Genomic DNA, 12,007 nt, shown 5'->3' on the forward strand with positions numbered 1-12,007 from the left:
GCTGGCATAGGCAAGTGGGAACTTTGATTGATAGAGTCCTTGACACCAAAATTGGTTCAAGCCAAGAGCCCTGGAGGAAGTGGGAATCTGAGAAAAGTTATTTGGCTTAGGTGCATCTGAAGACAGTAAGGATCCAACTGACATTAAAGGATGAAATATTGGTGTCCCATGGCACACAATGGTGAAACAGTGCAGGAGTTGTCGCCTGTGGTCACTTGAATGAAATGCCTTTGAAGTCAATGTGTCCGTGGACCAAACAGATGCTGTTAGGGACTCAGAGGAGGCTCCCTTCCCCACAGCACTGAGAAACACATTAGTGCGGAGGGCGTCTTCATCTTCGAAGTGTTCTCAAGTGAGTGACTTGTGTAGGCCACAGATGAGATGGGAGATCCCCTCATTTCAGTGGGGATGTTGTGGTCGTGGAGTTGCAGGCCCAGTAGGAGCACTTAACCTCCTGCCTCAAGGTGAGTGCTGTTTACCTTAATAAGCAGCAAGGCTGGAAGGGTAGTCACATTGGTTTGACCTACAGCAATCTTTGAAGGTGGCTAATTGATCAACAGATCCCTTGGATCTTGAAATATCTGAACATACTCCAAAGTTGCATTTGATCAGTGTAAAAATAAATAAAATATAAATAAGTATTTATTTATAATAAAATATAAGAACATAAAAATTAATAAATCAAGCTCTAGATCTGGTGACTTGAGCTATCATGATGGCAAATGGTAGTCCCTTATTCAATTCCCACACTTGACCCAGAACACGATGAATGAGTGGACTACTGAGGAAGGACCCTACAGTGAAGTCGCAAGTTACTGCAGTAGATCTTCTTCCCAGGCCTAGCCAAAGGGACTGTCAGCCATTTACCGCTATTACTGTGCATTTGCTTTAAGGACAATTGCTCTAAGGCAGAGCCCAAAAAACTTTTCCTGGAAGGGCCAGATGACAAATATATGAGGCTTTGCAAGACTTTCAGTTTCCGATGGTGCTATTCAGATCTGCATTGTAGAGCAAAAGCTGCCACTGACACAGCATGTCTGTCTTTCAATAAAACTTTATATACGACAAGGACATGTGAATTTCACATAATTTTCACATGCCAGGAAATATGATTCTTCTTTGGATTTTATTAACCATTCGACTATGGAAAACATTCTTAGCTTGCAGGTCATACAGAAACATGCTCGTGGACCACAGTTTACCAATCCCCACTGTAAGCTAATGGAATCACTAGGTCCCCAAAAAGAGCACTGAGTGGGAAGTCAGCTAAGTGAGGTGGCAGGCATTCCTAAGGTCTTCTGCCAAGCATAACCCCAAGGCTGATGCCTTTTAACATAGTGGTTTTCAACCTTGGTTACACACTGAAATCACATGAAGAGTTTTAAAAATTTGATTGCTTGGGTCTGCCCCCAAATCTGTTTTAATTGTTGTGGGTGTAGGCTGGCGCTAGTGATTTATTCAAACTTCCCAAGTGACTCTAGTGTGTAAACAAGGTTGAGAACTGCCTGAACAATTTAACTGATGAGAGTACAAGTATTTTACAATATTTAGTTTAAAAACCTTATAATTGTGGTTTGGAATTATAAGATTCCAATAATGAATACATAGAATATTTTAATCATAATAAATACATAACAGTGCTCGAAAGTATGAACTAAGAATTCCCATGTAATAAACGGAGAATGCTCTCCTTCAAGGAAGGAAAGAAGGGTGGGAGCGAGGGAGGGAGGGAGCGAGGGAGGGTAGGAATGAGAAAGCACAGTGGTAAGGCAGGGGCCACCAGTGGTAGGGTCAGGGAGGAAGGCTAAACCACTGACGAGCCCAGAGCCCGGTATGGGTTAAAGCCAAGCACCCAGGAGCCCAGGGCTGACTCGACAGTGAAGTCTTCTCTTCAGGAGACGGTCACAACCCAGGGTAAGCGTGGAAGGGACAGAGCAAACACAACACATGGAGTGATTGGCACTGAGGGAAAAGGAAAAAGAGAAAAGCCTGGAAAAGACCTAAAGAGAGTATTTCCCTAGAGAGATAAAGGAGTGGTAAAGGTTGAAATTATATCCATTGTGTAAGAAGAGAACACTGACCAGGAAGATGGCTGATTGAACACAAGGGTGGACTTTCACTTCCTCCTGAAACTTCATTAAAACAACATGAAAGGTAAACAAATCAATACAATGGTATATTACCCAGCAATAAAAAGGCAAGAACACGGGTGGATCTCAAGAAAAAAAATTTATGCTAAGTTAAAGAAGCCAGACACAAAGGAGTACAGGACGTGTGATTCGATTTATATGAAATTCTAGAGCAGGAAAAGCTAATATATGGAAATGGAAAGCAGATCAAAGTTTGCATGGGGCCAGAGGAAGAAGAGGAGATTAACTGGGAATCTTTAGGGAGAGTGGTACGTGTTCTATATGTTAATTAAGCTGGCGGTTATCCATAACCCCTGATTTTTACATGTAAGGAACCGGGCATCAGGAAAAGTTGGGTGAGTCATATAAAGTGTTGCAGCTTATTAATCAGCAAGGAGATACTCATATCTGCTTATCAATGATAAATTGTCCTTGTTATGCTGCGTAAGGAGGCAACAGGTATAGTGCTTCATCCTAAGCCCCTGGGAAGATGCTGACCCAGACACAAACATCCTTTTATACAAGCAAAGCGTAGATTTGAATGAATAACTATTGTGCATTCCAATCACACATTTATAAACATAGCTGACACTCTCACGCGTTCCTTTGGCTTGACTTCTTAATGTTAATTATTACACATAAAAAAAATAGGGCTTCCCTGTTGGCACAGTGGTTGAGATTCCGCCTGCTGATGCAAGGGACATGGGTTCGTGCCTCAGCCTGGGAAGATCCCACATGCTGCGGATCAGCGGGGCCCGTGAGCCATGGACACTGAGCCTGCACGTCTGGAGCCTGTGCTCCACAATGGGAGAGGTCGCAACGGTGAAAGGCTCACGTACCGCAAGAAAAACAACAACAAATAAACATAAGCATTCATTAATATCTTCTTCTGAGGATCCATACTGTAATATACAGTTTTATACCCTGAGTATTTTTTTTTTCACATTGTATCATGTGGTGTCAGGAATATTCTGTCTTGCATTTTGCAACCTACCACTTAAACCCAATCTGTTTCCTTTTTTTTTTAAATATCTTTAATGGAGTATAATTGCTTGCTTTACAATGGTGTGTTAGTTTCTGCTTTATAACAAAGTGAATCAGTTATATATATACATATGTTCCCATATCTCTTCCCTCTTGCTTCTCCCATGAGACTGGCAGCCACATTCACGGTGCTTCTTGCTGGTCCCAGGGGTCATAATATGGATCTTGTTCTCCCCCAAAACTGTGATTGTGCCTTCTGACCTCTATGGAGGACCCCTGAGGGTATGGCACAGAGGATGAGCTTTGTTTCCCACGGCCCCTCCCAGGCATGGAGTGGCTTTCTCGGTTGTGTCTCTCAAAAACATCTAAAAACATATCGTACCCATAGCTGCCTGGGTCAAGGGAAAGAAGATAAGGCAAGCAGCAGAGAGCCCCCGAAGCCTGGGAAGGGTGAGGGTGATGAGGAAAATTCTTGGGGGAATAAGAGTTTTGAAGGGCATAGCAGAGATTCCAGAATGCAATGCATATGTACAGGGTAGGACACAGGCTCAGCAAAGGTCTGACAGGAAGCCAAGCTTGCACATGTGGCTGGCCTTTGGGCTCCTCAAAAGCTGGAGGTGAAGGCTAAGGCAGAGTTGGAGGCAGTCTGGCTAAGCATTGGTAGAGTGTCCCAGATCAGAAGCCAATCTGCAAAGAATAGACAATATTGTTTTCCTTTCCTTTTTGGCTCCAGGCCCTTCAGGAAATCTCTGTCAAGTCACTATCTGACCACTGATGAAATAGAAGGACAACTTCTGCGAGCACGTATGACAAGGATTTCAATCTTTGCAAAAATACATATCCCAATGTGTGTATATACTACAATTTGTTTACCCACTCATCCCTTGATGGACAGATGGGTTGTTTCAACCTTTTGAATATAATGAGTAATGCTGCTGTGTGCATTCACGTACAATAATTTGTTTTGGCACCTCTTTCATTTCTTTCGGGTATACAGCTAGGAGTGGAGTAGCTGGGTCATGTGGTACTTCTATGTTTAATTTTGTGAGGAACCAACAAACTGTTCTCCACCACAGCGAAACCATTTGTATCCCCACCAACAATGTACAGAAGTTCCAATTTCTCCACATCCTCACCAAAGCTTTTCTTCTTATGTTCCTTTTAAAAAAAAGCTACAGGCAATGTAGTAGGTGTGAAGTGGCATCCTATTGTGGCTTTGGTTTGCGTTTACCTAACGACTAATAGATTTTCCTCTGATCATTGCTTTTGCTCTGTCACACGAGTTTTGGTATGCTGTGTTTCCATTTTCAATTGTCTAAATGTATTTTTAAATTTCACAACTTGATGCATGATATATGTAAACCCATCTAGCTGGGACATAAAGGAGTTTTGACACATGCACTTTAAATCCCATTGCTATCCCATTTCTGAGCAGAATCTTCATGTTTTATAAATGGAAAAAAATTGTATAAAAACCCCACTTGTTTGGGTTAGAAGTTGCCTCGTCCTCGGGGAGGAAGGCAGGGACGTTCAGGCCTGGACCTACTGGCTCGTGATTGGGGAAGGGAAGAGCAATGGAGGACACACGACATACAGCTTGCAACAGCACTCTTTATTATGAAACCAAACAGCAATCGTGAGTGGGGAAAAGACACAGAACAGCAGACCCTTCAAGTGGCTATGTTACCTGGCCTACAACGTAACTTGGGATTCTTGGTCAGCCAGGCCACCAACCCCAGGCAAGGACGTGGCCTGAGGCTGGAGATAAAAGGTGATGTGGATGAAGACAAGGATGACATCCAAGGGCTCCTTTTAGGGGATTTCTTTGAAGGCCTCCTCTGGGATCTTGTCCTCGGTCTGGAGAGAAGGAGTCGGAATGTCAGAAGAGCCCACTCCCCAAGTTCCATTCCCAGGACACCGGCCTCCACCTTCTTGGCCTCCCTGAAGGCCCAGGAATGTTCATCTTTACCCCACTTGATTCCCAGACCTCACCTTGAGCATACTGCAGACCTGACCAGCTCTGGTGCAGTTCCATTCGTTGTCCTGGAGGCACCTGCAGTGGGAGAAGAACAGGTGATCTCCATTAGTACGACAGTACAGTCACACTGACCATGCAATGCCACCACTAAATCTATGCCACTTTCTTGCTGGGACACATGTACCAGTATGAACACTATGCGTAATGACGAAGAAAGACCCAGTGAAAAGCAAACCATCTATCACTAGCATTCATGCCCACTAGAATTCAAAACAGAAAAGTAGAGCTGGGCAAAAGAACAAGGGAATTCAATATATACTGATCAAGAAAGATGTTCAAGAAATTAACAAATGAAAAATTCTAAAGTACAAGTCTCCCACCATCTTTTATTGAGATATAATGCACACACCACTTTAAAGTATACAAATCAGTGCTTTTTCGTACATTCACATGATTGTGCAACCACCACAACTATCTAATTCCAGAGTACTTTTACCACCTCAAAAAGAAGCTCCTTAACCATTAGTGATCACTTCCTATTCCTCCCCGTCCCCCAGACCCTGGCAACCACTAATCTGCTTTTGGTCCCTGTGGATTTGCCGATTCTGGACATTTCATACAATATTTGACTTTTTGTGACTGGCTTCTTTCACTTAGCATCATGTTTTCAAGGTTCATCCACGTCATGACGTGTATCAGAACAGTATTCTTTTTTATGACTGAATAATATTCTACTATATGGATGTACCAAGATTTATTCATCCATTCATCAGCTACAGGACATTTGGGTTGTTTCCACTTTTCGTCTATTATCAATAATGCTGCTATGAACGTTCCTGAACAAGTTTTAGAGTGTACACATGTTTTCATTTCTCCTGGTAGGATACTTAGGAGTGGGATTACTGGGTCTTATGGTAACTCCATGTGTAACATTTTGGGGAAGTGCCAAAATGTTTTCCCAAACCACTGCTCCCTTTTATATTCCCATCAGTAACACATGAGAATTCCAATGTCTCCACATCCTCACCAACACTTATCATTCGTTTCACTAATTAAAGCCATCTTAGTGGGTATGACCTGGTAACTCACTGTGGTTTCAATTTGCATTTCCTTGGTGACTAACGATGTTGAGAAGTTTCTCATTTCCTTCTTGGCCATTTATATGTCTTCTTTGGAGAAATGTCCATTCAGAGCCTTCCCCCAGTTTAAAAAAATTGGGGTGTTTGCCTTTTTATTGTTGAGTTGCAAGGGTTCTTCACATATTCTTGCCAGATATGTGATATGCAAATATTTTCTCCCGTTCTGTTGGTGGGCTTTTCACCTTTTTCATACTGTGCTTTGATGCTCAACAATTTATCTACTTTTTTTCTTTGGTTGCTTGTGCTTTTGTTGTCATATGTAAGAAATGATTGCCTAATTCATGAAGACTTACACCTATGTTTCCTTCCCAGATTTTTATAGTCTTAGCTCTTACTTTTAGATCTTTGATCCATTTTCAGGCTAGGTTTGTACATGGTGTGCGAGTCAGGGGTCAAAATTCTTTGGTTTGCACGCGGATACCCACTTGTCTCAGCACCATTTTTTGAAAACAATATTATTTTCCCATCAGATATTTTCAGCACTCTGTCTGGTTGGTAATCAGTTGACCATAAATGTGAGGGTTTATCTGTGGACTCTCAGTTCTATTCCACTGATTCATACACTGTCCACAGGCCAGTACCACGTAGTCTTTATTACTGTGGCTTTGTAGCAAGTTTTGAAATTGGGACGTGTGAGTCTTCTAACTTTGTTCTTCTCTTTCGAGATTGTTTTGGTGCACTTCCATATGAAGTTTAGGATAACCTTGTCAACTGTTGCAAAGAAGGATTCTGATAGGGACTGCATTGAACCTAGTTTGCTCTGGGTAGTACTGCCATCATAATAATATTGCCTTCCAACCCATGAAAATGGAGTGTCTTTCCATTTACTTAGGTCTGCTTTTTTTCAACAGTGTTTTACAGACACTGGAGTGTGAGATTTGCACTTGTTTTGTTTCATTTGTTTCAAAGCGTTGTACTATTTTGATGCCATGGTAGCTGGGCTTGCTTTCTTAATCTCATTTTCGGGTTGTTCATTGCAAGTACATGGAAATACAAATAAGTTTTGTATATCGGTCTTGTATCCTGTAACTTTGGTGAACTTGGTTATCAGTTGTAGTAGGGTGTTTTGTTTTTTTGTTGGTTGGTTGGTGTGCGTGTGGATTGTCCTGGATTTTCCATATACAAGATAATATCACTGAGCATTATACTATCTTGAAAACCCTTTACACCTATACTAGTATGATACCTTTTTCATGGGCTTACTTTTATTTTTTGGAAGCAAAATATTCAAAAAGCTATTTTTCCAAATTGCTTTTGAGTTTCCATGATTCACTCCCCCACTGTTCCAACCCAAACTCATTCCCATGCACACCCAGCACTCACGTCTGAGAGCACTCGAGTTTCATCCCAGACAGGGTGGAGAAAGCCTGCATCATCTCCTGCTGCTCCTGGGAGAGGGAGGAGGGTGTAGGCATTGGGATGGAGAAAGCACTCTGAGTCTCAATGGGGCGGGCGTCCCTTACAAACAGTTCGTCTTTCACAATGCATAGATTGGAGGAAACATGGGCACTCAGACATCTGGAAAGATGGACCACACCACACCCCAAACAACGATCCTGCTCCCACTGCCACTCAGCAACCAGATTCCTTCCATATCCCTGCTGTGTCTGTCTCCCAGGTTCCATAACTAGTACCTCTGCCCCTCCCCACAGAGCCCACCTTTGGAGAGACTGTCTACCACCTTCACTCGATTTATAGGTTTATCCCCAACCCACGGGCAATTTCACATTTACCCTTTACCACAGCCCAAGGGCTGGACGCTCTGGTCCCCATTCTTGGAAGAAGATACTGAGTCACACAGAGGTCATGTGACTTGACCAAGATCACACAGTGAGTGAGTGCTGTGTCAAGGAGAGAACCCATAGGCCGATTCCAGAGCCCATGCTCTTCTTAACCACTAGGATAGACTGCTCCTGGGATCTCCCTGCTGGCTTTCCACAATACTGAGTAAACCTAAGGTCTGCACCACAACATTCCCACGCCCCTGAGCCCAGGCGGGGATGGGCATTCCCGCCCAAAACAGGGCTCTCACCTGCAGTACGGGGCAGGGGTAGCGATGAAGGTCCGGGTGAAGGCACACACACAGCCCTGACAACTTCCTTCCACTTCAACAGCAAACAAACAACAGTACCCCTGAGAGCTGCACGTGCTCTACACGCTCACATGGTGTTGCCCAGTCAGGGAGTGACTGGACACTCATGCTGAGAGGGCAGATGTTCACGGTTCCAGGGTGTCGGGAATGGGGAGGGCAACTATAGGAGCAGTCTGCGCCCAGTGACAGGGTCCCTGACAACCACTACACAAGTTCACGGGATGCATTTTCCACAGCCGCCCACGAGGTGGATACTACTACCCCATTGTTCAAATGCAGACACTGCGAGGTTAAGTAACAGCCAAGTTCTCAGAGGAAGGATCTGGGATGAGAGCCACCAAACTCCACAGCCTGTGTCCCCAACGCCCAGGGTGTGCAGGGCACACAGGCATGGACACAGCTCAGACCTGGATTGTCTGTGGGAAGACTGAGGCCTGGAGAATACAGTGGGGGAGGGGAAGGGAACGGGAAGGGAAGGAAAGGAAGGGAAGGAAAATGAGGGGAAAGGAAGGAAATGGAAGGGAAGGGGAAGGAAGGGTTCAGGGAACCTGGGAGGTTCTGTGCGTGAGCCTGGCCAGGGGAAGGCAGCAGTGGGGCATCTGGGGAGGGGGTCTACACCCACTCACCTTCCTTGAACACCCCGCTGACGGAGAAACAGAGCATCATCTCCTGAAAGGGAAGAGCCCAGGCACCCAGTCACCACCTCCACCTCCTACCCACCTGCGGCTTCCTGGGCCCGCCCGAGGGCGGAGGCAGGCGCTCACCGTCTGGAACCACATGTGCACCCGAAGGAGCTGAAGTCATGCTGAGTCTTGGGCAACACACAGAGGGTGTGCACAATGACACATTTTGTGTGCTTCAGCAGCTAGGCCCGCAGGTCTGTGAAGGGAGGGGAAGCGAACAAAGGTCAGGGGCTGCCACCCCCTGGGCCCTATGATTGACCCCTTCACCGCCCTTTCCCACCCAGTCTTCCCATCACACGCTCACGCGGGTCCTTGAGCTTCTTTATATTCCTGCTGTCCTTGAAGTACTTGCACAAGCTGCTTCTAGGAGACAAAGAGGAAAAATGGGTAGTGGGTGTATGCAGGAGCTGGCCTGTGTCTGCTGGGAAGCCACACGACCCAGGAGCAGAGTCTGGCCTGTGATACTCGCGGGGCTGGGTCTTCAGAGTGGAAGGGAATTGTCAGGGAGGAGCAGGCCTCCTCGAGATAAGCACAATGGATATGCGGTCGGTCTCCACACTCATGGATCAAGTAATACCTGAGGGAGAGTAATGAGGACAGTCGATCTCTGTGGTCTGGACCTCAAATGAGACTTGAGAACTCCGATGAGCAGACCTGTGCTTAGGTCTCCTCAACTCTCCTAGCCCTCCTCCCCTTGCTCAGATTCCCAAGGGTACTTACTGCTGCAGGAATTGCAGGACTAGACTCTTCAGTGTCACAGAGCCTATATAGCATTCCTGGAATCAAAAGGCATTTGAGATTGTGTGGCTGATAAGGGATCTGTGGCTCTCCTGCAACTCACCAAATTTTGTTTGATCCTCTTCATCACCTTGCAGGGCTTTATTATGTAGGGAGTGTCAACGTCAATGATAATTGGTGAGGGTAACTCCTGGCCATCCTGGAGAAAGGAAGAGGAAAACAGGAGTGGAGACCAGGGGAGTGGCCCTTGATGACCGGGGAAAAAAGTTTGGTCAAGGAGGGTGAGGGTCAGAGGTCAGGTGTGAAAGGGTGCTGGAAATTCCATGGGAAAGCTTACAGTAGATGTCTTCATCATTAGGTCTTGGAAGTCTCTAATGTATGCAATTTGTGTGTGTGTGTGTGTGTGTGTGTGTGTGTGTATTTATGGGTATTTTTCCAGAAACTATATCCATGTCATTTTCAGGAGTCCATGTGCCCCAAAATGGTTAAGGGTCTGATGCCAACATGTAATCTAGGCAAGAACCAAAGGGCTTGAGGGCAGGTGCAGAGGTCACCGACATTAGTAAGAGACAATGATTTTCGTAGGCACTTACCAGGCATAACAACTTTGGGAAGCATTCTCTGATGGCCCTGTCCAAAACCAAAAATATAGAACAGGTGGTTGATAGTTCAAGGTTGCAATGCTTCCTTTGAGCTAAAACGCTAATACCAAAAACAGAGATCAGTGTGTTCTGGCCCATCCAGCAGCCCCATTTGCACACCTCTGCTTCTGATTTTAAGGGTTTTTGGTCCACTTCCCTGTTGAGCACTGAGCATCTGTCATCTTACTGTGTGAAAGGCACTGTCTCCTAATCTCGCTCAATACCTTCACTTTAATATTCCTTCTCTCCCAACCTTCCCGTGGAGAGCTCCCACCCAGACTACCCAGATTCCCTTCTCCAGTGCCACAGGGGCCAGCATTTCAAACCCATGCTGCAGGGCTACCTTCCCCTCCCTTCCTTCCTCCAGGGCCCCATAGTTCTCCATAGTGGCTAAGAATAGAACTAAGAATAGTTCTAAGAATCTTAGAATGTAAAATTATACAGCCACTATGGAGAGCACTATGCAGAACGTAACGCGCCGCTGTGGGGCCCTACCTGACTTCCAGGGGCTTGGCTGGCAGAGGCCACAGAGTAGAAGGATGCATGTGACCTCAGGATTCAGGTGCCCTCAATCGTGAACTGTGACCGAGAGAACTGAGCCTCAGGAGACCACAGCATGTTCCATGACCGTAGAATATACACGACCAACAGCCGAAGTGAAGGTCCGGTGTTCACATGACAGCAGGCGCTTTGCCTGCCATGTGATGGTAGGGGCCACATCCCTGTTGACTCAGGGATCTGAAGATTCTGGTAGGCAGCAATCTTCATGAGATAGAGATGGCTGAGCCTGATATGTGACCAAGGGGGTATGTGACCGACCATAGCATCCATACGACTCTCAGAAGCAGGTCACCTTTGTGACTTGGAGGGCAGAGGCTTCCACATGTCACTAGCTAGTGAGGGCCACATGACAGGATGAATCCACATGATGGGCAGGGTTTAGGAGTCTGCCATGCTCTAGCAACTTGAAAAGCTGGATCTACCACATGATCATAGTGGCAATATGTCCAGAGAGACTACACGAGCTCAGGGTTTAAGGGCTCTTGTTGCTGACATGGCCAGTAGGTCTGGGCCTGTCACATAACTATCTGGGCCTGACACTAGATGGCCGCATCCACGTGACCAAAGCCTTAGGAGCCCACGGTGCTCAAAAGCTGGGTCAGCCTTCTGAGTGTAGCGTAGTTACAGTAGGGTTCTCCCGGCTGCATGTTTCAGGAGGCCGTTCTCTTCACGAGAGCTGGAGATCTGAGATTGCCCACATTCCTGGGCTTCCCGTTGATGGTGGTGCCTCCGGATGATCTGCCTCAGAACACAAGCTGGCTTCACCTGCCCCAACCCCTTTTTAATGTGCTAATGTGCTTCTTTCGTGTGCTAATTTTTTTCCCTAATAACACGTGAAATTTAACGCATAAATTAACACATAGCAATGGACTAGGTCCTCCCTAAATCCATAACCATTGCCATATTTTAGGGACTACTTCAAAAACCTAAGCAGTGTGTACAGGTATGATTTGTTGGCATAATTTCATGCAAGTCTAAGAGAAATTAAAGCAAACTCAGTAAGTGAATTTTAGCTGTTAATTTGAAAAAAAATGTATATAATGATTACTATGTGTCAGGCAC

The 12,007-nt window shown here is 45.5% G+C and overlaps 1 protein-coding gene across 1 annotated transcript in view; it reads right to left on the reverse strand.

Annotated features, from left to right (window-relative positions):
* Window positions 1-4,925: 4,925 nt before the first annotated feature.
* The window catches only part of LOC307070004 (nuclear RNA export factor 2-like), a gene marked incomplete at both ends in the record, with an annotated part of 38,844 nt that continues 31,762 nt past the window's right edge, over window positions 4,926-12,007 (reverse strand). The window contains 8 exons of the mRNA XM_079728629.1: window positions 4,926-4,970; window positions 5,106-5,166; window positions 7,554-7,748; window positions 8,263-8,335; window positions 8,949-8,991; window positions 9,043-9,133; window positions 9,310-9,368; window positions 9,847-9,942. Of these exons, the coding sequence (XP_079584755.1) occupies window positions 4,926-4,970; window positions 5,106-5,166; window positions 7,554-7,748; window positions 8,263-8,335; window positions 8,949-8,991; window positions 9,043-9,133; window positions 9,310-9,368; window positions 9,847-9,942 (663 nt within the window). The remainder of the gene's footprint in view (window positions 4,971-5,105; window positions 5,167-7,553; window positions 7,749-8,262; window positions 8,336-8,948; window positions 8,992-9,042; window positions 9,134-9,309; window positions 9,369-9,846; window positions 9,943-12,007) is intronic.

Source organism: Hyperoodon ampullatus (assembly GCF_949752795.1).
Source record: "Hyperoodon ampullatus genome assembly, contig: scaffold_538, whole genome shotgun sequence".
Classification (NCBI taxonomy): domain Eukaryota; kingdom Metazoa; phylum Chordata; class Mammalia; order Artiodactyla; family Ziphiidae; genus Hyperoodon; species Hyperoodon ampullatus.